This window comes from Perca flavescens, chromosome 12 (genome assembly GCF_004354835.1).
Source record: "Perca flavescens isolate YP-PL-M2 chromosome 12, PFLA_1.0, whole genome shotgun sequence".
Classification (NCBI taxonomy): Eukaryota; Metazoa; Chordata; class Actinopteri; order Perciformes; family Percidae; genus Perca; species Perca flavescens.
Window position 1 is genome coordinate 2,081,374 of NC_041342.1, and position 27,935 is coordinate 2,109,308.

A 27,935-nucleotide genomic window follows, 5' to 3' on the forward strand; every position below is an offset into this window, starting at 1 on the left:
CCCCTGGTTGGAGAAACAGTTGACCAATCAGTGGCCATAGTGTGTGGGATGAAGAACAGGGATGTCATCTTCCTAAACTAACTAAATGATGTTGGCTGGATTATTGGTTAGGGCAAAACAACAAAACAACCCCTTCTTCCCAACAAGAACCCAGCTAACATCAGTCTTGTATAAAGTACTTGAAAACAATACTGATCTGAGTATCTGATATTTACCGTGTTATCAAAAGTAATGTTCTGATATTAAATGTCCTTCATTTTTTGAAGTAAAAGTAAAGAAAAACTTTGATCATGAACTTTATTGTGGCTTTCTTATAGATAAGCATAATATTCAGGGTTCCAAACCTTCTTAATCATCATACTCAGAGTCATGACATCAACAATTTTTTGTGAGGAAGAATCTTTCACTAAGTAGTAAGTAACAAGTAACAAAGATGCTGAGGGGAAATGTAGTGAAGTAAAAGTATACATTTTATTTAGGAAAAGTAGTGGAGTGAAAAGTTTCCAGAAATATAAATGACGAAGTGCAGATCTGAGAAAATTCTACCTAAAGGTACAGTAGGTAAGACTTATAAAACTACCTTTCTGTCATATTTGCTTTAACTGAGCCTATGTTCCAGTAGAACTACATGAAGCAGGCCTGTAGTGTGATTTGCAAAAATCCACCGCTCCCTGTTCAGATGCACCAATCAGGGTCAGGGGGGATGTCTAACTGAGTGTCAGTCACTGCTCATGCACACGCATTCATTCTCCCTTGTGGGGGGAGGGTCTTAGGAGACCGTTTTGGGCTTTAGCAGAAAGGGGGGATGGACTGAGAAGTTGTCGATGTTCAAATGTTTTGGCTAAGTCCTGGATCTTCCCAATCCTACCGACGGCACCTTTAAGTACAGTAACAAAGTATTTGTACTCTGTTACATTGCAATACTGGCTAACAGGAACACAAAGTAATGTTGAATGAATTAAATAAAACTAAATGTCAATCGAGTGTGATTCCAAGGCTAATAAAAACACATCAAAACATTGTCAGTCATGCAGTTTTTTATTAGAAAAGTGGTGAAAACTTTTTCTTTCCCCATGTAATCCCCTGCAACCCCAGACTGCAGCACTTTCTAAAGTAAACACTGAAAACTCAGATGAGAATTGAGTAAGTGGGGCTCCGTCTTTTACTATCACTGCTAAAGCAGTATCCTGTTTTGGCAGGAAATAGCAGCATTTCTTTGTTCAGTCTCATTTAGCCATACTTGAGTGAATTATGTCCCCCTTTCCTGCATTTTGTTCCCTTCATTAAGAAGCTGTAAGTGTGACTATTTTCTGTGGAATTAATGTAGGCACTGCCAAGTGTTGAGTAATTAGAAGATGGAAGAGCAATTGGCCGTAGTCATTTGATAGAGGAAGTCTGGAGAATGGAGCTTTGCCTGGCCGCTACAGGCCTGGGGATTACCGTAAGAGCTGAGGCTGTCCCTTTTTAAACTGGAGAAACATCGCCTACTCTTTAGTCAAACTCTGAAAGATTGTCTGCTTATTATTTTTTTTTTTCACTTTTCAGACATATCGTGTTGAACATTGTCAGTGCACAACGCCTAACTGTTTGTACAATTACGTAGATACAGATACAGATAGCTTTATTTATCTCCGAAGGGCACATCAGTTTCTACTGTCCACCGAAACATAGCCTATACACACACATTCATACTGCCAATCATCAGTGACAGAGGGAGCACAATAAAAGGGCATATAGGAAAGTGTGAAATATACACACTATAGCTATATATAGGTACAGAGTATATACTGTAAATGTACAGAATTTTCATTTTTTTTTTATTAATAGAAATGTTTAACGGAATAGATACTGGTAATTTTCTGCCAGGACATTTTTCTTACAGTGTAAGGGGTCACAAGATGATTCAAAGCATAAGGAAGAAAAATATATACCGTTTCACAAAAAAAAATCTAAATAGCCTCAAACATTAACCAATCTAAGATAGCAACACTCTTTGGTTGAACAGCTCATGTCCCCACAGAGGACCTGTGATGCATCGCTTCATTTTTGTAAAGGGACACAAGCTAAGATGACTGGAAGCCACTTTACTGCATTTCTAAATTCAACTCTTGATGCCATAATGACCAACAGAAATGATCCAGTCCCATGTTTGTTACATTTCACAACAAAACCTACTATACACACTGTCTCGGTTACATACAGTGCGTGTTGCGTTCGCGTGACACATCTCGTGGGAATGTAGAGCAGAAGGCAGCTGGGAACGCCGGCGAGCAATCCCACAAAACAACGTTTCCCAGGGGTCTCGCTGTCAGTCACAGAGCCCCCACAAAACCCACGGGAAGCTATTTTCTTCTTCTTCTTCTCCTGAAAAAGCAGCAGTGGGAGAAGTTAAATAATGGCCTCGGGTCCCTTCCCATGTACAGTATCACATGGTAACGTCTCTATGGTTGTATAATTACACACCATATATCACAGGCAGCCCACATACTGAAGCGCTGTGTATTTTTATATGCAACTGATAATTTCCAAACTCAACAAACAAGCAATTTTGTTTAGTTAAAGTGGAATGAAATGGAGCGTCACCTCATTAAATACACAGTTATGGAAATAAATGGATTCCCGTTCATGCCTTAATGCAGTTTGGAGGAACTTGATGTGATAATGGAGCTCCATTCTGTTCTGCTGAAGTATTCTTAATTTAAGATGGAAGATTTGTGGACGGGTATGTATGTGAATCACTGATTTAAAAAAGACCGCTGGAAGGCTTTCTGTTATCACCGGCACTCTCTTTGATGATAACTATCATTTTAGTAATCTTTTTCCAGTCATGTTTCTGGACGCTTCTTTGCTGTAGTGAGAAAAAAGTGCCTTGGCCATCTGAACAAGACTTTTTTTTTTTATCTGTTATTTAGCCCTTGGATCATAATTTCATGAGGAAACTGGGGAAACTATGGCCACGAGTTGTCGCTGTGATTTCACTTGGAGTAACAATTTCTTTGAACTGCTGGTGAAATAAGCATGATTACAGTAGTTTATTTTTTAAAAACATAAAACAAGTTACACCGTGATTTGATTTATAGCCAAAAACGAGATTAAAACACTTGGATGGAAGTTTTATAAGGTGGAATTCTCTCTATTTTTAGGAATTCTGGCAAATAATTTTAACTCAATCACACATACAAGACAATGTGCTTAGTCAGTCAAGTCATACAGTAAATTCCTTTCAGCCACCAGAGAGATGTTGGCTATTTTAACATGTGACAGTTAATCGCCTTGTTTAAGCAGAAAACCTGTAGAGTTTTTGAGAGTTAAAACTATATTTGTGAGAGAAAAAAACTAACAAATGGCAGGTGGAGGTTGAATAAAGTTTCCAGCAGCACTTTATCGTAAGAGGAGATATTCACTTTTGGAATAAAGATTACCAACAAAGTACTTAACATAATAATGTTAAAAGCTGTAGCCTACTTAAAATGATGCTTGGTTTTCTATGAACTGTATGTCTGGCATAATGACTATGACATAATTCAGGTTTTAAGCTAATGACTACGAACAACTGAGTTTCCAGATGTGTGACATGGAAACCTTAACCTTTGTTCTGGTTCATTTGTGTGGTTTTTTTGTTGTGACTGAGAATTCATAATCTTTAGTGGTTGCGGTTTTGTGCAGTCTGTGGTTCTGTGCCAACATTAACTAGCTTCTCACTGTAGCTGACTAAGAGTTTGTTGAGGTTTAACCCTGACATATTGGCCCTGCCCTCTGACATTTTGGGAAATATGGTATGAATGTGTGCAACTGTGTGAATGTGATCAGGGGGGTTCCTGCTAAAAAGAGAGGCTGCCTCTCAGTGAACCTCCCCTCAATAAATAAAGGTTAAATAACAAAAATAATGAATATGCTTGCTGTTTGTTATCCTACAAAGTCACATAAGAGGGTGATAACTGTTTCATCTCTGTTTGTCAGTACAGAGATCTAGGACGTGTTAAGATTAGCTTAGCACAAAGACTGGAAGCAGGACTAGACCGCTTGCCATGTTCTGTCAAAAGCATAAAAAAATAACCCATTATGGGTATTTTTTACCCAACTCCTGGGTTAAAAAGGGACCAACTAATTTCTGGGTTATTTCAACCCAGAAAATTGGGTTACTCTTTTTGACCCAACTTCTGGGTTAAATACTTGACCCAAATGTTGGGTTAAAGTGATGGTTCGGAGTAATTTCACCCTAGGGTCCTTTGCACCATGACCTCGAGCCAAACGCACCCCCAGAAGCTTTTTTTTTTTCACCTGGGTCGAACACTGGGAGAGTTAGCATAGAGTAGCGTTATCAGCTGAATAGCTTAGCACAGGGGCTAATGGATCCGAAGTGTCTCTTAACATTACCCCACTAATAATGCCCGAAATGATACCAAACGTCTACACTAGTACAAATAGGTTATGCACTCATAAAACGATGGATTGTAAAGTTTGTAAGTACACCAGAAGTTTATGTAAATAACACTTGCCTGCTGGCTTCTGCTCTCTGCTGTTGTTGCTGCTGCTGTGAGACGAGTGCTTAGGGACGTCTACAAATTACAACACCGAAAAGAGATGGAACAAAAATATTTATTAATTTAATGATTAAATAAGGTAATGTCTCCAAACTTACCTCAATTATAACTTGTCTCCTTATAGTTATTCTACAGCACTTACTTTAAAAAATAAGTTAAATTAATAAATATTTTTGTTGCATCTCTTTTCGGTGTTGTAATTTGTAGAGCTGATAACGCTACTCTATGCTAACTCTCCCAGTGTTCGACCCAGGTGAAAAAAGCTTCTGGGGGGGTGTTTGGCTCGAGGTCATGGTGCAAAGGACCCTAGGGTGAAATTACTCCGAACCATCACTTTAAAATAAGCCCTTTTTAACCCAGGAGTTGGGTCACAAATAACCAAACTAACTCCTCCAAAATGATATGGGAAAAGGGATGACCCTGCCCAACAATTTATTGTACTGGTTTGCATTTGGCAAAGAAATACAGATGTACATTGTTTTGTAGAGAGAGAGAGAGAGAGAGAGAGAGTGAGAGTGAGAGAGAGAGAGAGAGAGACAATCCTATAACCCAGAACATGGGTTACTCTTTGAAAAGTAACCCAGCAACCCAAACAATCCAGGAATTGGGTCAAAATATTAGCCCTATAACCCAGAAAATGGTTACTCTCTGAAAAAATAACCCATCATTTTAACACAACACAAAGAAATAACCCAGGAGTTTTTAGAGTGTAGGCTTTTCTTCAACACAAAACTGTCTTTTTGAATGTTTTATCAAGCTTATAGCCTACTCAAATGTGCGAACGAGGAAGTTTTTATTTTTTACTTTTCTTTCGACACTGGATTAACAGAGTTTTACAACAAATGAAAGAAGAAACGTCCATCTCCTTTCATTTGTTTGCTATTTGAACTGTGAAGATAGCCCTTACCAGTACAATGTTAGTTTATATCAAGAACATTGGACTCATGGAACATTGGACTCTTGGAACATTGGCCCCTGGGAACATTGGCCCCTGGGAACATAGGACCCTTGGAACATAGGACCCTGGAACATTGGCCCCTGGGAACATAGGGATGACCCCTTATCAAGTTAGCGAGATAGACACTATTAAATTCAAGAATTACGGGGGGTTTATCCACAGTTACAGGCTAGCAGTTTCCCCCTGCTTGCAGTCTTTGTGCTAAGCTAGGCTAAACTGGACCACTCTACACTACTCTACTTTAGATCTCAGTAAAACTTGTGTATTTAGTTGTATTGAGCTGACTCTTTTCATGTTCTGGAGTTTAAACTAGACTGAAACAGTGTACCATGCTGTTCACCTAAACCCACAATACTTCTGTTTGTTTTTAAATCCAGCTGTTATATATTTAGTCCTTATTTACTCTCACAAAATCTGTTGTTGGTCCGACACAACCTCTTACACACACACACACACACACACACACACACACACACACACACACACACACACACACACACACCCACCACAGGTCACACAATAGTCATTAGTGATGCTGGTGGACAACCATAAAATTGATCCTGAGCTGGTTCCCACACACTCACTCACTCTCTCTCTCTCTCTCTCTCTCTCTCTCTCTCTCTCTCACACACACACACACACACACACACACACACACACACACACACACACACACACACACACACACACACGCACACACAGAGACTCTTCTGGACATCCTTGTGGATCAGCAGCCTGAGGCTCAAACCTCAGTGCATCTCTGACTCAACAGGCCTGAATTAAACACATGACCTAAATCAAATGTCACGCTCCATCCATTTCTGGGAAAAGGGAGTTATGTTGATAATAAAATGTCAATAAGAAGCCAAAGGGAATCACCTAAAAAATGTTTTCTCTCTTTTTACTGTAAATGTTACATCGAGAGGACTGGTGTTTCTCACCAGGTAGATATTATGGAAGAGAACATACTCATGACTTACATCTCTTGTAAGTAGTTTAGTTGTGGAGTATATGACGGCATAATGCTCCTGAAAAGCTCTTTGTTTGTGTTAGGGAGGCGGTTGTCTTAACAAGCGGTGCTGCCTTTCTCTCCAGTGTCCTGCTCTGATTTTTCACTTTCTGCTTATGGACAAATCACGGTATAATTAATGAGATCTGAGCCTCTTGTTTCCCATGAGCTTAAAGTGAAACATGGTGCAAGCCATTGTTGTATTTTACTTTAAAGAAAATAATATGCTTTGGCTCTTTATGTAGATGCTGGGACTAAGCAATTCATTAAACTTTCATATTATATTTTGTTTGTAAAAAAGTTGAGGATTTTTTTCTTCTTCCTTTTGATGCAGTTACACACTTTGACACTTTAAAATCTGCCTCGAACAATCACAATCTTATGCTTGAACAGCCTGGGATTTAATCAGGCTTCAAAAAATCTTTTTTTTGAATATTCAGGCTTTCATTTCCTTTCTTAAAAGCTTTTTGACAGTACTAAGAAGGGGAAAGCATTTCTCATTTGCTGTCTCCAACTGGATTTTTGGATCACAAATCCACTTCTTTTACCTAGAGGCCAGTGGTTTCCAACTTTCATTCAAATTCATTTCAAACTTGAGTTTATTCAACACTATTACTTATATAAAAGTGGATATCAGTGTTTAAGTCAGTTAGGCAAACAGTTTGCTACCACTTGTGAGTGTTTATACATAACTTTAACCTCTATATTTCGACTATTTATCTTTATATTTCAACCATTTACATAACTTTTAGCTAAGTTTAGTTAAGCCTTCTCTTCTTGCTCGCTAACTACTTCTCACACTCGTAACGTATTGTGTTCAAGTGTTACAGCTGATTAAATATGTGAATAGATTTCATTAATCAAATCATGGTTTCATTTTTGTCAAATGAGTACCAGAAGGTCCGAACCTCGCCTTTAATCCTGTCTGAATTCTTCCGTTGAGCTTGTATTTCCTGTGTTTCCAGGTGGACTTGGGATTTCTGCGATTCGTCACAGCTATCGGGACGCAGGGAGCGATCTCCAAAGAGACCAAGAAGCACTACTACGTCCGCTCCTACAAAGTGGACCTGAGCTCCAACGGAGAGGACTGGGTCACCATGAAGGAGGGCTCCAAGCAGAAGGTGAGGATGAGCAGTGGTGGGAGATGTATTCACATCCTTTACTTAAGTCAAAGTACTAATACACACTTTAAAAAAAATGCTCTGTTACAAGTATAAGTCTGCATTGAAAATGTTACTTAAGTTAAAGTATAAAAGCATCATCAGGAAATTGTACTTAAAGATGATTTATTTGGGGCTTTTATGGCCTTTATTTGATAGGATAGCTTGAAGACAGGAAAGTGGTCACAGAAAGGGGGGACGACATGCAGCAAAGGGCTGCCAAGGACTTAGCCTACATGGGGGGCACACTCTACGGGATGAGCCAGAGGTCGCCCCAGAAAAATGTACTGAAAGGTCCCATTGCATGAAAATGTCACTTTATGAGGTTTTTTTTAACATTAATATGAGTTCCCCCAGCCTGCCTATGGTCCCCCAGCAGCTAGAAATGGTGATAGGTGTAAACCGAGCCCTGGGTATCCTGCTCTGCCTTTGAGAAAATGAAAGCTCAGATCTGGAATCTGCCCTTTATGACATCATAAGGGGAAAGGTTACCTCCCCTTTCCTTGCTTTGCCCGCCCAGAGAATTTGGCCCACCCATGAGAAAGAGAGAGACATCATGATACAGTATTAGGGGACCACTAAGGTCTATATAAAAGAGACTTCAGATACAGTATTAGGGGACCACTAAGGTCTATATAAAAGAGACTTCAGATACAGTATTAGGGGACCACTGAGGTCTATATAAAAGAGACTTCAGATACAGTATTAGGGGACCACTAAGGTCTATATAAAAGAGACTTCAGATACAGTATTAGGGGACCACTAAGGCCTATATAAAAGAGACTTCAGATACAGTATTAGGGGACCACTAAGGTCTATATAAAAGAGACTTCAGATACAGTATTAGGGGACCACTAAGGTCTATATAAAAGAGACTTCAGATACAGTATTAGGGGACCACTAAGGTCTATATAAAAGAGACTTCAGATACAGTATTAGGGGACCACTAAGGTCTATATAAAAGAGACTTCAGATACAGTATTAGGGGACCACTAAGGTCTATATAAAAGAGACTTCAGATACAGTATTAGGGGACCACTAAGGCCTATATAAAAGAGACTTCAGATACAGTATTAGGGGACCACTAAGGCCTATATAAAAGAGACTTCAGATACAGTATTAGGGGACCACTAAGGTCTATATAAAAGAGACTTCAGATACAGTATTAGGGGACCACTGAGGTCTATATAAAAGAGACTTCAGATACAGTATTAGGGGACCACTAAGGTCTATATAAAAGAGACTTCAGATACAGTATTAGGGGATCACTGAGGTCTATATAAAAGAGACTTCAGATACAGTATTAGGGGACCACTAAGGTCTATATAAAAGAGACTTCAGATACAGTATTAGGGGACCACTAAGGTCTATATAAAAGAGACTTCAGATACAGTATTAGGGGACCACTAAGGTCTATATAAAAGAGACTTCAGATACAGTATTAAATGAGTGCGCTGAAAGTCTCATCAAAATCAGAATGCATTCAACACTGGTCTGGAAGTCATTTCAGTGACATGGGTGCTAAGATAAATTGATAGCTTCCAGAGTGTCTCATTACGGGACATGTTGATAGACGCGGTACAAGTACAAACAAACCAGCATCATGTCAAAGTCTCAACTACTGTTAAATCCAGCCATTGCAAATCCTGCACTCAACCCATTCAGCCTCTTTTTTCATTTATTTTGTACGCATATATTTGTTTTCATATTAATGTTTAATATGTCAGTTTGTTTGTTTGTTTTATGTATGCACCTTCCACCAAGGCAAATTCCACATAAGTGTTGGTATTGTGGCGGTAAAACGTTTTCTGATTTCTTTTCTGAAGAGTTCTCCAGGTTGCTCCTCAACATCTCATGTTGAACAGCCAGTTTCACTTCTGTTTTTGGTTCCATCAGCTTGCCAGTTATGTCAAATGAAAGTTAAAGGGGCGCTATGCAGTTTTGGCCATTTCTTCGCTGTTTTCTCCCTTTTTGCTGGCAGGTTTCTCTATAGAGCCCCCCCTACAGGTTTCTCTATAGAGCCCCCCTACAGGTTTCTCTATAGAGCCCCCCCTACAGCTCCTATGTTTCCTCGTGTCTGACTCCTCTCTCGGTCAGTCTGCCGTTTCCTCTTTCTCTGTTCCTCCGACAATGCTTTCATAGCTTTCTGCTTCTTTTTTTCCGGCTCAGCCATGACGATAGTGTGAAAAACTCCATCTCTACCTTGTTAGCCGGTTCCTGAATGGGTGTAACTGCATAGTTCCCCTTTAAAAGTCAGGAGTCTTAAGTCACGAGTCGGGGTCAAACCAGATTCTGCTCCACCCAGGAGTTTATCTCCAGTCAGCTGATTATTATACACGTTATCTGGCTATTTGTGCAGTGTTTTAGGCTTTTTGAATAGCAATATAGATTATATATAGGAATAAACTACCTTAATACCAGCGGTGGAGAAGAAGTATTCAGATCCTATACTGGAGTAAAAGTACTAATACATAACTGTAAAAATACTCTGTTACAAGTAAAAGTCCTGCATTGAAAATGTTACGTAAGTAAAAGTATGTAAGTATCATCAGGAAAAGTAAAAGTAGTCAATGCAGAACTCTCCTCCCATTGTAGAAAGAGTAAAGGATCCAACCAGCTGTGTGTTTAATGGTCTCATCATCTCAGCTGGACTTGTAGCCGTTATATTGTTGGCTAGTTTACTTTAGAATCAAACATCAGATTTGATAAACTGCATGTGTTTTGTGCTTGATGGTGTTTTAGGCCTCCAAAGTCTCCTTCCAGGCAGCGCTGCGACCGTTGACTTCAAGGCATCTAACCCCTAACCCTAACATAACCATAACCATTGCCTAATCCTAATGCCTTCTGGGCAGCGCTGCCTTAATATCTTAATACTTAATATGTCAAGTAACTAGTAACTAAAGCTGTAACAGATGAAGGTAGTGGAGTAAAAAGTACAATATTTCTCTCTGAGATGTAGCGGAGGAGAAGTAGAAAGTGGCATGAAAAGAAAAGACTCAAGTAAAGTACAAGTACCTCAACATTTGGACTGAAGTACAGTACTGGAGTAAATGTACTTAGTTACATTCCACCACTGTTTAATAGAATAAAGGCTACTGTCATATAAGTGAAAAGGCTGCAGCTGGATTAGCTGTGTTGCAGTACTACGACACACCGTAGTCACGGGCAACCTGAATACAAAAAGCATTTCCAACACAGGAGTATTAGCAGTACCAACAGAAGTAGCACATGTGATACTAATAGTGGAGGAAGCAGGAGTAATCACAGTAGTAGCAGCATATAAAGGCCAGTGGGCTTTTTGCTGTTGCCGTAGTGATAGTGGAGACAGTAGCAGCCACAGCATGTGACTCAGCATCAGCAGGAGCTGGAGTAGCAGTGATCAAATCTCAAGTACCAGCAGTGTCTTCACTACCAATAGAAGTAGTAGTAGTAGTAGTGTCAAAAGCAGTAGCAGCAGCAGCATTTACTTCAGTGGTGGGTGGCTGTGGCTCAGTGGTAGAGTGGTTACCTGCTAATCATGAAGGTTGGGGGTTCAATCCCTGGCCCTGCAGTCCCATGTTGAAGTGTCCTTGGGCAAGACACTGAAGCCTGAGTTGCCCCTGATGCTGTGCCATGGGAGTGTAAATGTCTATGAGTGTTATCTGATTATCACCTTGTACAGCATCCTTGACCACAGTGTGTGAATAGTTGTACTATGTACTGATGGCAGTAATAGTAAGTAGTGATAGTAGAATCAGAGCTACTTATATTATACACTATAATAATTCATTCATCGTTGAAGTCATTTTTTTAAGAAAACATTCACTAATTTCCAGCTTCTCTTGTGAGGATTTGATCAGATTCAGATGTACTGCCAGGTGTTAGTGCATTCATAAACATATTAAACCTATTAATAGGAAATAAACAATAAATAAAGAAACAAATGTGTACAGTATAACAGTTTAACATTAGGAAAAAAAGAGGCCGGTAGTAGTAATAGTGGCAATGTTGGTAAAGTCAACCTGTTCTCACTGATCTTCCAGGGGTGGCAGACAGCATTAGTAAAAGTAGTAGTTGTGATAATATTCATAGTGCTAGGATTTTCTTATCTTCAAAGGGTGGCAGGCAGTGATAGTAAAAGTATTAGTAGTAATATTCATAGTGGCATAGTGGTTAGTTAAAGTAGCAGTAGTAATAATATTCGTAGTGGTAGTGTTAATAAAAAACATCTGTGGTAACAACAGTCAGAAGAAGAAGTAGCGCAGTAGCCGAAGCACTAATCTGTAATATTGTGTTCAGATCTTCCAGGGGAACCACAACCCAACAGACGAGGCTCGCTCCTTCTTCCCCAAACAGACTCTGGCCCGCTACATCCGCGTGCGCCCCATGTCCTGGGAGCAAGGCATCTGCATGCGCTTTGAGATCTACGGCTGCAGAACGTCAGGTAACCCGACACACCCAGCACACGCGCTCACAAAGTCTGTATGACGCCAAGCTACGCTCCCAGCTTCAACTCTCAATGCACTGATTTATGTTTTTCAATAACTCTGGCACTAGAATCCAAATTCATTCACCTATTTTGTGCATTTTCTTTCTTAATGAACTTTCCCTGTCCCCCACATGGATCATTAAAGTTAAATGTAATCTATCAAACACACACAGTATGCAGTGTGGCCAGGCAACGTGATCACAGCCACACTCTTTCACTTTCTAATATATATCTAAGCATATAATGTCATGATTATCATATCTACACACAAAACACACACATGATACACACACTCACTATTGGGAAAATTCCCTTTTTGGCTTAGTTTTTGGTAAACAGAAAACAATAACCAAGACTAAAGCTCACAATTTTCCATCCAAAAATGTATATTATTTAACGTTAACATCCAAATTTAAACAATAGTACACAATTTTTCTTTCTTAACAATTGGAAAAAAACTGTGACTTTACTTTCACAACTGCAATACCAACTTTCTTAAACGTTTTATACGATTTGACAAAGACAAATGTTCTTTTACAGACATTACGTGCACTCTCCTAACCCTGGGATGCATACACTTTTCTCACTTTTGCCCATCGTGAATCAAACTAACATCTTTTTGGCTGACGAACGAAAACCTCCTGCTGCTCTCTGTTGATTTAAAATAATCACCGCTTCCATGGCGAGCGCAAACTCCCGCAGAAGGACACCGTTATTCATTACTGAGGCGCAGAGGAAAATCATGCCGCCTCATTACTCCTCCTGTAACATTATATGAGCCTCAGTCCTTGATGTGCTACAAGCAGCTCTCAGTAGGAGCGCTCCATCACGGCTCTAACTCATCGGAAAACAGGGTGGAGAGTGCTAGACAGGTGATTCAGGAGACATAATGACACAACTGGGAAAGTGTGTGTGGTACTGAACTATCATTCACTCCCAAACCTGTAACCTTAAACTTCCTCATTTTTACAAACATTTTATCCCATTTCTGTATGTAATCCTAAACAAAATTTATCCAAATCCTGTAATTTAAAAGTAAGTAATAAAATCCAGGAAAGACAAGCTCCCTTTTGCTCATTTAAACCATTCATTTCTACCCCTGGGGGGGACGTTTTGTACTCATAAGCACAGAAACACAAGAACACACACAGACAGTACTGTAGGGGGCTTCCATAAAGAACACCGAGTAGCTGCACATTCACATTGTGGAGGAATTAACATCCTCAGGAGCTGTTGTTAAGCCCCAGATATAAGTCTGGAAGCATTTGTCAAATACTAATACCACACTGAGACCACAACTGTTTGGTTCCGGATATTAGATCTAGCTTGTTGTGGATAATGGATTCAACTTGCCTCGCAGTGACCAGACCATTGTGTCCACATACTTATACTTATATGATAAGAATTTAATTAACTTTTCTCATTCCAAGAAAACAAAAAGCACAGCTAATGTCTCTCAATTATTCAGTAACTATCCCAGTATATTTCCTAATACAGAACAACAGACTGGCCTGGTTTGTTCAACAGATTGTCTAGTAGCCTTAAGGTTACATGCAGCATCTCCTTCAACATCGGTCTGTCAATTCAATTCAATTTTATTTATAGTGTCAAATCATAACAGTTTATCTCAGGACACTTTATAGATAGATTAGGTCTAGACCACACTCTGTAATTTACAGAATTGTCAGTGTAAGGGTGCCCATGAAATAAGACTTTCACCATCCAATATTTTCTGTTACTAAGTGGGTAGTTTTATTGTTTGTATCCACGTTATTGGTGATTATTTATCAAAACTCTCCATGTGTAAATATTTTGTGAAAGCACCAATAGTCAACCCTACATTATCGACATCGATGTATTTGGTAAAAAATATCGTGATATTTGATTTGTTCCATATCGCCCAGCTCTACCTCATACATATTTATATGCACAAAACCCTACATTATTCCATGTTCAGGCATCCTCCCAGATATGATAAATGAGTCTCTGGTGTTTTTACTCTTGAGTTTAAACACTGCAGCAGCGGCCAGAGGGCATCGACTAAAACTGCTGACTAAAGCATGATAAGGATGGCAGTAGCCTTTCTTATCATACTGTATGCTTTTTAAAAGTTTCTAACCCACCACTGCCCTCCCTCTCTCTCTCCCTCCCTCTCTCTCTCTCTCGCTACAGACTACCCCTGTTCAGGGATGCTGGGGATGGTGTCAGGCCAGATCGCAGACGCTCAGATCAGCGCTTCGTCGTACGCCGACCGGGGCTGGGTGGCTGAAAACGCCCGCTTGTTGACGGGGAGATCGGGCTGGACCGGGCAGCAAACCAAGCAGCCCTTCAGAAACGAGTGGCTACAGGTGGGCTCATACTAGTATTGCATTGCCACTGTGCTACAAAGGAAGGTCTGGCTAGTCCACACAGCATTCTGGGATGGGAGAAATACATGCTCTGGTTTATTGGCATTTCTTTAAACCAATCACAATCGTCTTTGGCGGCGCTAAGCTTCGGACGCAGCGACCGGGGCTCTGCAAAATAGCCTCGGGAAGGAACTTGTTTTGGCGGAACCTGTGTACGTTCAAAAGTAGTTTTAGTCGTGCAACAGAAAACTCTGATTGGACAGATAGTCTAGCTAGCTGTCTGGATTCACCCTGCAGAGATCTGAGGAGCAGCTAACCATAGTCCTCACAAATCCACCAGAGGTTAGAACGCCAGAGAACGCCAAAGAAAGGAACGTCCGGCAGAATTTTTGGCGGCACCGGAACAATCCCGTAAATGAAATGTTGTCAGTATTAGGTTCGTTCGGAACTTTACAAGTGAGAGTAAGGTTGTCTGTCTGTCTGTTAGTGAGTAATGTCTGCTCGTCATTTAGTCAAACCAAGCATTGTTTCCCTTCCTCGTCCTCCCTGGCAGGTGGATCTGGGCCAGGACAAGATGGTGAGTGGCGTGGTGATCCAGGGAGGGAAACACCGCGACAGGAACGTCTTCATGAAGAGGTTCAGGGTGGGACACAGCCTGGACGGAGACGAGTGGACCATCGTTAAGGAGGACAACACCACCAAGCCCAAGGTTGGTCTGACATGTGCATGCATCATGTACATATTACATGTTTAAATGCCCATCCATTAGAGATGTCTTACTTTTAAGGATGTTAGTTTTTAATCCTCAAATCCTCACATGGCCTCCAGATTTTCTCATACACCCCCCTATTTTCCTCACAATATATACATGTCCGTCTCTCCATGGACATACATTAAACCATATTCTTGATCCAAGCACCAATTGTAGGTACCTCCATTTGCTTCAAGTCCTTCCTAGTCCTTTTTCACTTTAGTATAGCAAAATGAATACATTTTATTGCATTTAGGATGTGAAAGGTCTTGTATGAACTCCAACACTGAAATGGTTCCACTTTTTCATCCACTTTTGGCTCCTCCTCCTTCTCCCATTCTCCCGTTCTCTCTCTATCATACTGTATCCATGCTCTCTGTCTCCTTCAGTGGCAGTATGGGGAAACACACAGATTAACAGAGAGTAAATTACACAGGAGACCGATAAAACGTTGTTGACATGAAGTAAACCTCCTCTTACCGTAATCTGTAATTCCCTGGAAGCCATCAGACAGACGCTCGACGGGCCGCAACGCCGCTACTGGAACGAAATGTTTGGCACACAAATTATAGACTGCTAGTCATATGAACTCTGTCTGCTGTTTGTTGGAAGCCTTTGTATGACGCACTCAACAAAACCTCGACAATAAGGACAGCTTTCAAGGGGAAATTGAGTTGTTGTAGAAGCAAATCATATTACGTGTAGACAGAGCTGGGTTAAATGGAAAGATTACATGAGGCATTTTTCGGCCCCCCTCCAAAGGGATACTTTGTTATTTGGTGAATGAACAAGATTACTTTTAACTGCCACATGATTATTATGTTTATTTCTTTTTATTTATTTTTTTAGGCTCATTTGAAGATGCTGAGAGGAGAGAGAAACTCTTTGTCGTTTTCTTTCTTCTTTTTCATTTTCTTTTTTTTTGCTTTGCTGCGCCCGAAGGCATCCCAGAAAAGTGGTAGTGTAACCGATATGGCTAACCAACTATTGTGTTTTACTCAGAGTAAAAGTAAAATAGCTTCCTAGAGGTTGCCCTCTCGTGTTGTTGGAGGTTGTTCGGGCTGTAGGCAGTCTGAGAGGAAGACTGCAGGCACTACTTAGGACTGAAAAAATCCAATCACCTCCTCCGTGTGTGGAAAGAAAATCTATCAGACCATCAATCAAAGGTATAAGATAAGATCAGATAAGCTTTTATTGATCCCTAGAGGGGAAATTCAGGTGTTGCAGAAGCCCAAGACAGAAATGAGTACAGATAAATAGGGATGTAAAAAAAATATATTTATAATAATAAGAGGTATATACAACTGACTTTGTTCAGAATAAACAGAGACTTGTGTGGTTACAATGACTAGCAGTGGAACATCAGCAGAACTTGTGGAGACAATGCACTACTGCTCTTCTGCTGTTGGATTTGAAAAAAGATTAGACTCCAACAGTCCGTCTCAGTCTCTAAGCTCTTCTTGGCCACTGAAGTGACTCTCGTTCTGATCCTGGACAGGAAATTCCTGTCCTTTCTTTGGAGCCCGAGCTTCCTCTCTGCGGCTGGCCCCGTTAGTGCGCCGTCCTCCTCTATGTGTTCCAGATGGCAGGGTGGAGGGCGAGGCTGGCTGTCAGAATCCTGCTGATTTACTGCAGACAGAGATCTAGATGCTCCTCTGGCCGCTCACTCATCCTCCCTGCTCGCTTTCCTGTGTCTTTTTATAAAAACCTCTTCAAAAGCCGAGGCAGGAAGGCTCATTGAGGCCCTGGCTGCTACTCGAAATGTTTATACTAGAGATGGTCCGATACCATTTTCTCCTTCCCGATACTGATTCCGATTCCTGAACCTGCGTATCGGCCGATACCGAGTACCAATCTAATACTCGTGTGTTATATATTTTATGATGTTTTAACAGCTGTGTACTACTATCCCTGTATGGATGTGATATGATTGCTATCTTTGTTGTTTGGCCTGGCTCAGGTTAAACTCTTTGTCAAACAACTACAGACAAAATAAATGCCACACAACTTTCTGTTATTATCCAGTTTGATGTCAGTCATAACTGAAAAAGAACATAAATTAACTACTTTAATGTAGATTTTCTTCTGGTCTCAACTACGTGGTATCAGATCGGTGCATAAACCTCAGTGATAAAATATATATCTTGTAACGTGGCTGGTTGTCGTTTAAAGTGTGTTTGAAAATCGCTAATGCGAACTTGGGCCTAAAACCTGTTTGGATACATTTGGCTTGTATGTTCATGCTTGTAGCGCTCTTAATTTTCTGTTTTTATAGGCCGTTTAAAATCTGCCTCTTACTTTTACTTCCAACCTATTTGTTTTCAAATGTGCACATACCTTGTCTTAGGTTTGTTGCAATCGCAGGCTACAAGAAAAGAGTATCGTTGCTCTGACTGTCCAACCACTTCAACTGCATGCATTCCTGCAGCCATATCTTGTATTTATTTTTGATATATTGAAGCAATGTTAAATAAAACCGATGCCGCTAGAAGCATTTTAGGCGGCATCGGAGGCTTTTCTGATACTGGTATCGGAACATCTCTGGTTCATACATGCCTTGGACAACACTGCGTATGCTCATGCATAAATATAAAGTGTATATACTGTAACTTTGGTTTGAGAAGAGGTGGGGGGACATAAAACAGAGGGTCTGGGGGTCCTCCGCCATTTGAATCCCATTTCTACATACATTTAGGGACTATGATGATACAAAATCCAGGAAATAATTTAGTTGATGATAATGATAAATTCCTCCAAACTATCTATTGAAAAGAAAAAGATGTCTTACTTTCTTTATTGTTTAACATATACACATTACCAAGACGTATAAATAAAATATCAAACACATTTGAATATGTGTGTGTGGGGGGGGACACAAAAGTGTGTTTTTTTTACCTGTTTACACTGATCATGTGACTTCTTACTTATTCATATAAAGTATGGATAAACGTATAAAGTTAAGATGTTCAAAGCAGCATTAAAAAAAAACACATCACGCACTAGACAGAACACACACACACACACACACACACACACACACACACACACACACACACACACACACACACACACACACACACACACACACACACACACACACACACACACACCAGTAAATAATGCAACAACAACACAACTGGTAAATGCTAAAGAGTTAGCAGACACAAATCGTGGTGTATTCTTTAAAATTCTGCCTTTACATCGCATCCTACCTTGCACCCATAATGCCAGACTGCAGCCTGTGATAAATCAGGCGAGAGGAAACCTCAGCACTTCAGACAGGCTGGAGGGCTTTTGGTGTTTGGTGTCCCACCACTTCTCTCCCAGTGTGACGGAAACCATTTTCATCTGTGCGTTTTCCGTGTCGGACATATGAAAGGATCAGACTCTGTTTCTGATTTCCTGGCTCTTGTCTTTGTTTCATTTTGTTTCAGCTTTTTTTTTTATCAAACTGACCGATGCTTGATCTGAAGCAGACTTACATCAGAACAGAATAGCGTATTGTTTGTTTTGCTGTGGGCCCTGTGATGGGCTCTACCGTGCAATGGGTGCTGCTGAGGTTCAACAATAGCAGGAAAGAGCAGTCAGATTTATCATTTACCTGTTGAAGGAAAAACTATTTCAAGGCCTCAGCATTGCTTATGTTCAATGACATATAGTCTAAAATGACATTGTGGAGCTGCTCTCTCTTCTGATAAAAGAATAATTTTTTGTAGTTTCACTCTAAGTACAGGTACGTGTTATTAATGGATATTGATATGAACCTGTGTTATCTTCCCCTGAGGTTTTTCTTTTGGTGCTTTATATGTGGAAAAATGGGCATGTAAAAAATATTTTGGATTGAACTTTGTAAATCCTCAGGTTGCCAATAAAAAACTGAATAACCAACTCCCACTAGAAAAGTCTTTGAACATGTTTTTCTGCTACTGTGAGCTACGTCAAATCAACACAAATGACTATTTGCAGCTAGAAATTGTGCTGAGTTGGATCAGGCAGTTATTTCAATGTCAAACCCTTTCTTTAATTGGCTCGTTGTGGCATCTGGCAAACACTGGTTCAACTTATGTAAAGTCCAATCAGGCCCTGACATGTCTCTCTGTCTTCTGCCTCAGATATTCATCGGGAATCAGAACCACGACACCCCAGAGCTGAGGTCCATGGGTCCCCTGCTGACCCGCTTCGTCAGGATCTACCCGGAGAGAGCCACCAACGAGGGCCTGGGCCTCCGCCTGGAGCTGCTGGGCTGCGAACTGGACGGTGAGTTTTAATTTATCAACAGAGTGTCTGCAATGACTTAGTCTCGCATTGCCAGACAGAGAGTTGTGTGGAGCTGATAGTCTTAATTAGCTTTGTAGCAACTCATCTGGCAATGGCTTGTATTGGACATTCATTAATATCAAAAAGTTACGCACTTTAAACACTTTAAAGACAAGATAACCTAAACAAATATGTACAATATAACTGTTTAATAAGAACAGAAAAGGTGCACAGTTAGGGCGTTCATTAATATAAAAAAGTTATGCACTAAAGCATTAATGCCTGAAATGTATCAGTTTAAGTATTTGCATTGTTTACATTGACATTTTGTCATATAACTTATCTAATACAACTATAATATATAATTATATAAAGAGCAACTTAAGGTCAAAGCCTACTTTATGTGTCTAAAACCAGTAAAAGAGTAGAACAAAAAAAGCAAGTATAAACTGGATCAAATGACTGAACTGTCATCACCAAGGCCGGGGGTTACTACGTAGAGGTTGGTATTAAAGCAGATGGTTTCTGTTGCTCTCTCAGCTCAGCTTTCACAAACCTTAACAAATGACAAACAGAAAGGCCTCTGATTACTGAGAGTGGGTTACTCAGCGGGCATCTTCACTCTAATATGGACAAAGTTGATATTAACTTTATATTGCATCTTTTTCGCTGTCGGTCATGAACAGGGAATAACAATTTGATCCTGTTTAATTATATGTTCTGCTAAAGTAGACATTGTATTTAATCTAAGCATAAAGGTTTAAACACCACATTCTTTAAACGTCCAAACCAATGTCCAAATCTTCACTCTTAACGTAGATGGTCAACTTCTCTTCCTTAACTGCTACGTCTGTCTGTTCTGCAAATGATACATGGACCGCTGTGTATCGCCCTTTAGGCTCAAGTAGCCAATAGAAGAGGTTTACACATTTCAGGGTAGCTGGCCAAATTTTAGAAAAAAAAACCCTCTAAGACATTAACAGACAAAATGTTCAACATGCACAGAGCATTGTCAGATGTATTCGCATTAATGTGTGTGTCATTAAACAGTAAACTGTTCACACTTCAGGCTGCTTATCTGCACGATTTGGTGCAATGAAAGAGAGGGAGAGAGAGCAAGGACATGAAAAGCTGACGCATGCCATGGCAGGCTACTATCTCTACTGCAGCAGTGGCCACAGAGAGAGAGAGAGAGAGAGAGAGAGAGAGAGAGAGAGAGAGAGAGAGGAGGGCTCGACCTACCACAGTAGGTGAGGGAGGAACAGATGAAGGGAGTTTGAGTATCTGGTTGCCTTGCAGGGAGAACGATAAGGATCAGCCACAGCAGGCAAGATTGCAGAGTATGAGAGAAGGGTGTGTGTGTGTGTGTGTGTGTGTGTGTGTGTGTGAGAGAGAGTAGAGAGGAGGATAGAATAAGAGCAGAAGAGATTAGAAAGTTGAGAGGAGTAATATAGACCCTTTAATCAGCTCCTGAAAACCTTGAATTTCAGGGGTTTTTTCTTCCATTTAGCTACACTGTAAAGTTTATTTGAAAATTGAAATGTTAAAAGGTAAGATGCAGGACAGAGAATTTGACAGTAGACAGGCAGCTTATGTACAGCTGCTCGCATGGATGTGATGAACGAAGAAAAAAAAAAAAATATATATATATATATATATATATATACATATATAAATAAATGTAACACTTCAGTAGTGGCATCGCCAGAATAACTCGCAAATGAAACACAAGCTCGTGGCTTCGTCTGGTTTCCAGGCAGCCTGAGAAGTCTGATAAAAGTAAATCAGTCCATATGCAAAAATAAAAGTTTTCCGGAAAGAGAAACATGAGAAACAGTTCTTAAACTAACTGAAGAAAAAGAAAAGAAAAAAAGGAACATATAAAAAGACTCAACTGCGTTTGGAGATAATGTCAGAAAAGCCTCACAGATTTAAACTTCACAATAATAGTCATATTGGATGTTTAATTGTAAGTTTCACTTCAGAAGGAGAGAACAATGACAACACACACACACACACACACACACACACACACACACACACACACACACACACACACACACACACACACACACTGTCACAGGAACTAAGAGCTCGTACATAGAAAGGCATACAGATGCAACACTTTGTCAGGGTTGTGCAGACTTGGACCCAAATTGCAGAGAGCAGAAAATGAGGCAGCAGAAAGGTTTTGAAAATGTATTGAAGAAAACCAGCTAACAATGAAACGTGTCCAGAGGTAGGCATGTCATCTTAAAAACGTGAAAACAAAACACAAAATCCACATCACCTGGGACACAGCCCCGACAAAACGTAGCAAGACGTGTTTTTTTAAAACTGAAACGGGGGTGCGTTGAACACCCCGCTGTGTGTGTAACAAGCGCTCTGCCTTTTTATCACCACTGGTTTACAGACACGACTCTGCTGATTGGGTATCACCTGCTGTCACACTAAACGAAAACGAAAGACACACCCACCATACCCGAGAAAAGGTAACTCAAAGGCCGCTGCACACCGTTCCGAGGAAACCGTCGTTCAACATGGAAACCGTGCAAAACAGTGACACGCTGGTTTGAGCTTGAACGTGCCCCAGGGGGAGCGTGCCTATGGTCCCACAGCCCTATGTTCCCACATTTCTAAGATTCTTTTCAAAATTAGGCCCTATGTTCCCACAGTTCCCACATCTCTAAGATGTTTTTCCAAAATTAGGCCCTATGTTCCCACATTTACTTTTTCATAAATTTGTATCAGATTTTACCCTTTCTCCCAATTTGGTAGCCAATTACACCCAACCTATTATCCAGTAGCAATGGACTACAGATGGAATGTAACCCTAACCCTAATCCTAACATAGGGCCTATTTTAAGAAAAAATCTTAGAAATGTGGGAACATTGGGCTGTGGGAACATAGGGCTGTGGGAAAATTGGGCTGTGGGAACATAGGGCTGTGGGAACATAGGGCTGTGGGAACATAGGGCTGTGGGAACATAGGGCTGTGGGAACATTGGGCTGTGGGAACATTGGGCTGTGGGAACATAGGGCTGAAACACTAAAACGCACAAGGCAGAAAGTAAAACAAGACATGACACAGGAGAAACTATACTACGAAATAAAACGGGAAACTAAAGAAAACCAAGGATCATGACACACTTAAAGATACAGACGAGCCCTCCCATATTTTACCACGTGCACAGACATACTCATTAGCAATCCCGTCCAATTATCCAAATCACAGCCTTCTCGTACCTTGATTCTCCCTGAGCCACTTTATCTCTTCATTAATGTACATAATGATAAAGCTTTGACCTCAAGTGTTTGGATCAGCCAAACCAGCTGATTTCATGCTATTAAATAATCAAAATGTACTAATGTTAATATTAAGCACTTTTTTGATATAAGATCAAACATAAGATCACTTAACCGGCAGTTCATTGAGACTTATTGAACAACTTTGTGTCAAAAATCTTTTCTGTTGATTCATCAAAGAGCCATGTTGCGTGAAAAAGTCTCTTCCTGTTTCTACAAAAACATCAAGATGCCAACTTACGCTCACAAGAGAGAAATAACAAGCTCACGGAACGCCTGCAGATCACTTTCAGTTGTCTAATCAGCGTCCTTTTTTTTCTCCACTGATGCAGCGTCAAGCTTTGAGTTAATTCATCTACTTACATCCAGGCTGTTGTGAGAGCGAACCTCCGTCCCACTCGAAATGCTGCAAAAAAACGTCTCCTTGCAAAGTTTAATTACATGCAGACCATCTGGGATTTTATACATAGCCTACATATGCTAATTCAACTTCAATTTGCTTCATTTCCATAAAAACACATCGCCAGACATCACACTGTATGGTAGAATGTAACAAGATACAAGAGTTTTCTGTCATTATTACTTTGGTTCTTGATGGGAAACAAGAGGCCGGCTCTTCAATCTTGCAGAAAAATCCTTTGCAGGAGTGTCCTTGATGATCAACCTCATATCTCTTTCCCCACATGAGTCACAATTTTCTTGCATAAATTACATTAAGCCTCAGATATTATTACAATGCATAGATGCCTCTTAAATTTGGATACATTTCATTCTAGTTTTAGTACATGTTAAGTTGCACTGTGGTGCTAAAACCGGTCTCCAAAGTAGCTCAGCTCCTTTTTAATCGAGCCCCATCAAATAAGTCAGGATATAAAATTTCCGATAACACTTTCTATGAAGCCTGTCTCTATAAGCCATTATATACACAGTTACAACGCTCTGTAAGTATAGTGATAAGCACTTATGAATACTTATGGAGCATTGTAAGCACATTATAACTGTGTTTATAATGCATTATAGAGACAGGCTTCGTATAAAGTGTTACCAAAGTTCCTTTTGCTCATTCCTATTTGCATTTCCACTACAACTCACACGTTAGTTCGACTGATAACAGATTAAAAAGCAACAGGTTTGAGAGAGTTTTCTCTTGAAAAGCAAGTAACAAGGCATCAGAGTGAAAACACCCGTCTATGTCTTATCTTTCTGCTGTGGTATTTCTCTTTTATGGCATTTTTCTATGTAACCAACATAACATTATCATTTGGCAAATAGAGTTCATTTTTCTTGTCTTTTGGCTCAGTTTGTTCCATTTAACGCTGTAAACTCTGCAAACTTGTACGGCAGCCTCGGCCACAGTGTGTGTGTGTGTGTGTGTGTGTGTGTGTGTGTGTGTGTGTGAATGGTTCCCATAGAATGTAAAAGTGCTTTGACTAGTTGTTAAGACTAGAAAAGCGCTACATAAATCCAGTCCACTTACATGTGTTTGTGACATACTTAAGCAATAGACATCCTAGATACTTGAGATTAGGTACAGACTGAAGTACAGTTCTCTGCTCTAAGCTGAGCCACTACAACATGTCTGGCCACACTTTAACATGCACACACTGCACACACATGTATGTATCTTATGTATAACAAATTAATGTGTGAGGTGGTTATACTTACTTTTGAATTGAAGATTTTTTCTTGTTTTGATTTTGGTTTACTTTTCCTTTCCATTCCTTACTTTCTCCCTCATTTAATTGTTTCTTAGTTCTGTCCCTTTTTTATAGACTGTTTTTTATCTTTTATTTTCTATATGCTACCTTAATTATCTAATTATTTTAGGCAACCCAACATGCTACGCATCTTGAGGGTTTTCTTTGCATGTCTTTTTTACTTCATTTTTTCAGACGTGTAACACTGTTGTTGTGTTTTCAGACTTTACAACTACAGCCCCTCCCACCACCGCCATCGTCTCTACACTTCCTGTGACCACGTTTGGCGCGACCACCACGGCGCCCATCACCGTCCCCGGCACCAGCCTGTCCCCAGTCTGCGAGGAAGGACACGAGGACTGTGGCGGCGAGACCGAGGCTCCCGGTGACTACGACACAATGACGGGTAAACTCCCTTACTGTCTTCCTACCCTCCTCCGTGTCTGTATTTAAGATTTTATTTGTGTAGCACTGCCTAAAACTAAGCTACAATGTGCTTAAAGTAGGGCTGCGTGATATATCGGTTTTATTTTGGTTTTTTTTATCGCCATGGCAATATCAACTGGCGCAATATACAGTACACATCGCGAAAGGCTGCAACATATCGCAATAGACACTTTTTTATTTTTATTTAATGTTTTAAATTCAACAAACAGTTTGTTGTATTTTAGCAGAACACTGAAAGCAGCAGAACTGAGTACACTTTAATATCTGTTTATTTATCGTTAAGTAATATCGTTATCGCGATATTCAGCCCTAGCTTGAAGGCAAAATTATAAAAGGTAAAATGTTAAAAGTTAAAACACATATTTAAAAGAACATATTGCATTAGAATAATTTGTGTCAGTCTGTTTAAACCTACATTGTGTAATTTTTTGAGCTGATTCTCAGCAAAAACCCCTTTGTTCTTTCACAAATATGTGCTCATTCATGTGTCATTACTTCCACCAACTAATCAAAGTATTCTCGTCAGCGTAGAATCTGACATTCAGAATCATTCAGAAAAACACTCGAATGACGACCGCCATGTAGTGTCTCCATCTTTAAATACATTAGCCAAAGAGAGACATACCTCCATCTTTAAATACATTAGCCAAAGAGAGACATACCTCCATCTTTAAATATATTAGCCAAAGAGAGACATACCTCCATCTTTAAATACATTAGCCAAAGAGAGACATACCTCCATCTTTAAATACATTAGCCAAAGAGAGACATACCTCCATCTTTAAATACATTAGCCAAAGAGAGACATACCTCCATCTTTAAATACATTAGACAAAGAGGGACATACCTCCATCTTTAAATACATTAGACAAAGAGGGACATACCTCCATCTTTAAATACATTAGACAAAGAGAGACATACCTCTGTATTTCGTACTTTTAAACTCAGGGGGAGATTACACACCAGGGAAGCGAAAAAGAGAATTAAAACGACAACACAACAGGCAAAGCAACAAGACCAAAGTTAATATTGGAGTGGCTAGAACAGCTGCGTAGAAACGATGGAGATACTAAGAGATAATTTCGGGTTCGGCCACTGTAGGAGTTAAAACGCGCTCGGGATGGGAAGGGCTAGAAAGTAATATTCAGTTGGTTGTCATATAAAATTTCACCGCTAGATGGGAGAAATTCGCTTTAAAGAAGTGATAAATGAAGAACTCTTGCGTGCCTTTCTTTGAATTCATCCTGTGGCAATCATCTCTTTCATGTCTATGATATATATCTTCCTGATACTGTCAGAAGGGCAACTCGTCAGACTAACACTATAAAATATTCTCCCTTATCTTCCCTCTCCCTGTATAGGTTTGGACAGAAATGTGAATTTTTCTCTTTAACTTTCTACATCAAAATCAAGCTGCCCTATTCTCGTTTAAAATTCTCCTTTATCTTGCCTTTGACTGTCACATGTAATCAAATCCATCTTATGTTCTAAACTGTGAGAACTGTGAAAGTAAAGATCTTTTCTGAGAAAACATTCATATCCAAAGATAAATACTGCACCCTCTGGATTTCTTTGAATATTTTTCTGAATTGCCGTGCAACCCGACATGAAAGCTTTCTGTTGCTTTCTTGTAAACGGAGGTGTGTTGAGTATGTGTTGGCATCTGTGTGGGCGGGACCAACCCGCCAGACCTTTGACCCCCACTCTGACCGTCCCATCTGTTTACAGCAGGAGGCCCCGCAGCGGCCGACCCCATCATGGACTTCATGCCAGGTGAGACACAATCTGCTTCCATGTTTACTCTTCTCTTCTTTCATTTGTTCCTCCTCCTCTGATCTACCCGCCTTTTGTCTTCATCTTTTCTCCTCTTTTCCCTTTGGCTACCTATTGTCCTGTTTTACATCTTGTTTAACCCTTGTGTTGTCTTCCCGTCAATCATGAACTTGTTGTCCTTGTGTCCAAAGTTGAACACTTTTTGTCCCTTTTTTTTACACTTCTACCACCATTATATTAATCATTAATACCAACTTGTTACCACCAGTTTTACAATTCTTGGAATTCATGGTCAATAAACCTCATTTATATGAAATTATATCTAGTTATCAAGTTTAAAAAGAAGCAGAAATTATGATTTATTTTGACTAATAGTTAAGATCAGAGGATGATGAGTGGATGATCATGGACTGGTATATATCAAAGTTTAGTCAGGATACTGTTTTGAAACCATTTAAACCCAAAAATTTCAAATGCTATGAAATTGACTAAAAGACCCCAAATTCAATGAAAGCATTGAACTGATCATTTTACTTGTGTTATTTTTGGGCAATTTGGTTGATGGAAACCCACATTTCTGATATAGAAACTTTGGAAAACGCGAGACCAACAGGAGGGTTGAAGTCCAGGAGAACCATTTCGCAGACAAATGTACAAACAAATGTGGCAGGTCAGGGTTGCCAGATGAGTGCATTCATTCAGCCAACGGTCCCATCGTTCAGTGTCAGCGAGAGTACTGGCCGCAGTCACGGCGAACAATGAAAGCAGCTTTCATGGGAGCAAATGGCTTTTTCATCGCCCCAGCTCACAAATGAGACTTTAGGCCAGCGCTGCTCAGCCCTGACACACCGCTGGGCTGCAGAGACAAATGTTGATAGATTTGCTCTGAAATGCACCTGCGCTGTTGTTGGTCATGTTCGTTGAAAAAAACAGAAAGTAAGAAAAGAGAAATAAATACGTTAACGTACTTTAACTTACATTAAAAAAGGCAGAAAAACAAAAGCCAATGCAACAGATCTCTTGTTCTTGCAGTTAAAACAACAGTATATAAAATAGAAATAGAAATAGTATCAAATGATAATAGGAAGATAACAAGAAGAAAGTTTAAGGTAAACAAATGAAACATTTGTCTTTATTATTCCTTTAATCTAGCCTGATGAGCCAGACCCAAATCAAGATATCAACAGTCTGGGAACTCACCATTGGTAGGGCTCAGT

At 40.0% G+C, this 27,935-nt stretch overlaps 1 protein-coding gene across 1 annotated transcript in view; it reads left to right on the forward strand.

Annotated features, from left to right (window-relative positions):
• Positions 1-27,935, forward strand: part of LOC114565057 (neuropilin-1a) — a 103,235-nt gene that overhangs the window by 58,291 nt on the left and 17,009 nt on the right. Inside the window, exons 7-13 of the mRNA XM_028592876.1 lie at positions 7,477-7,632; positions 11,950-12,094; positions 14,312-14,487; positions 15,041-15,196; positions 19,351-19,495; positions 24,722-24,904; positions 26,674-26,718. Coding sequence (XP_028448677.1) covers positions 7,477-7,632; positions 11,950-12,094; positions 14,312-14,487; positions 15,041-15,196; positions 19,351-19,495; positions 24,722-24,904; positions 26,674-26,718 — 1,006 coding nt within the window. The remainder of the gene's footprint in view (positions 1-7,476; positions 7,633-11,949; positions 12,095-14,311; positions 14,488-15,040; positions 15,197-19,350; positions 19,496-24,721; positions 24,905-26,673; positions 26,719-27,935) is intronic.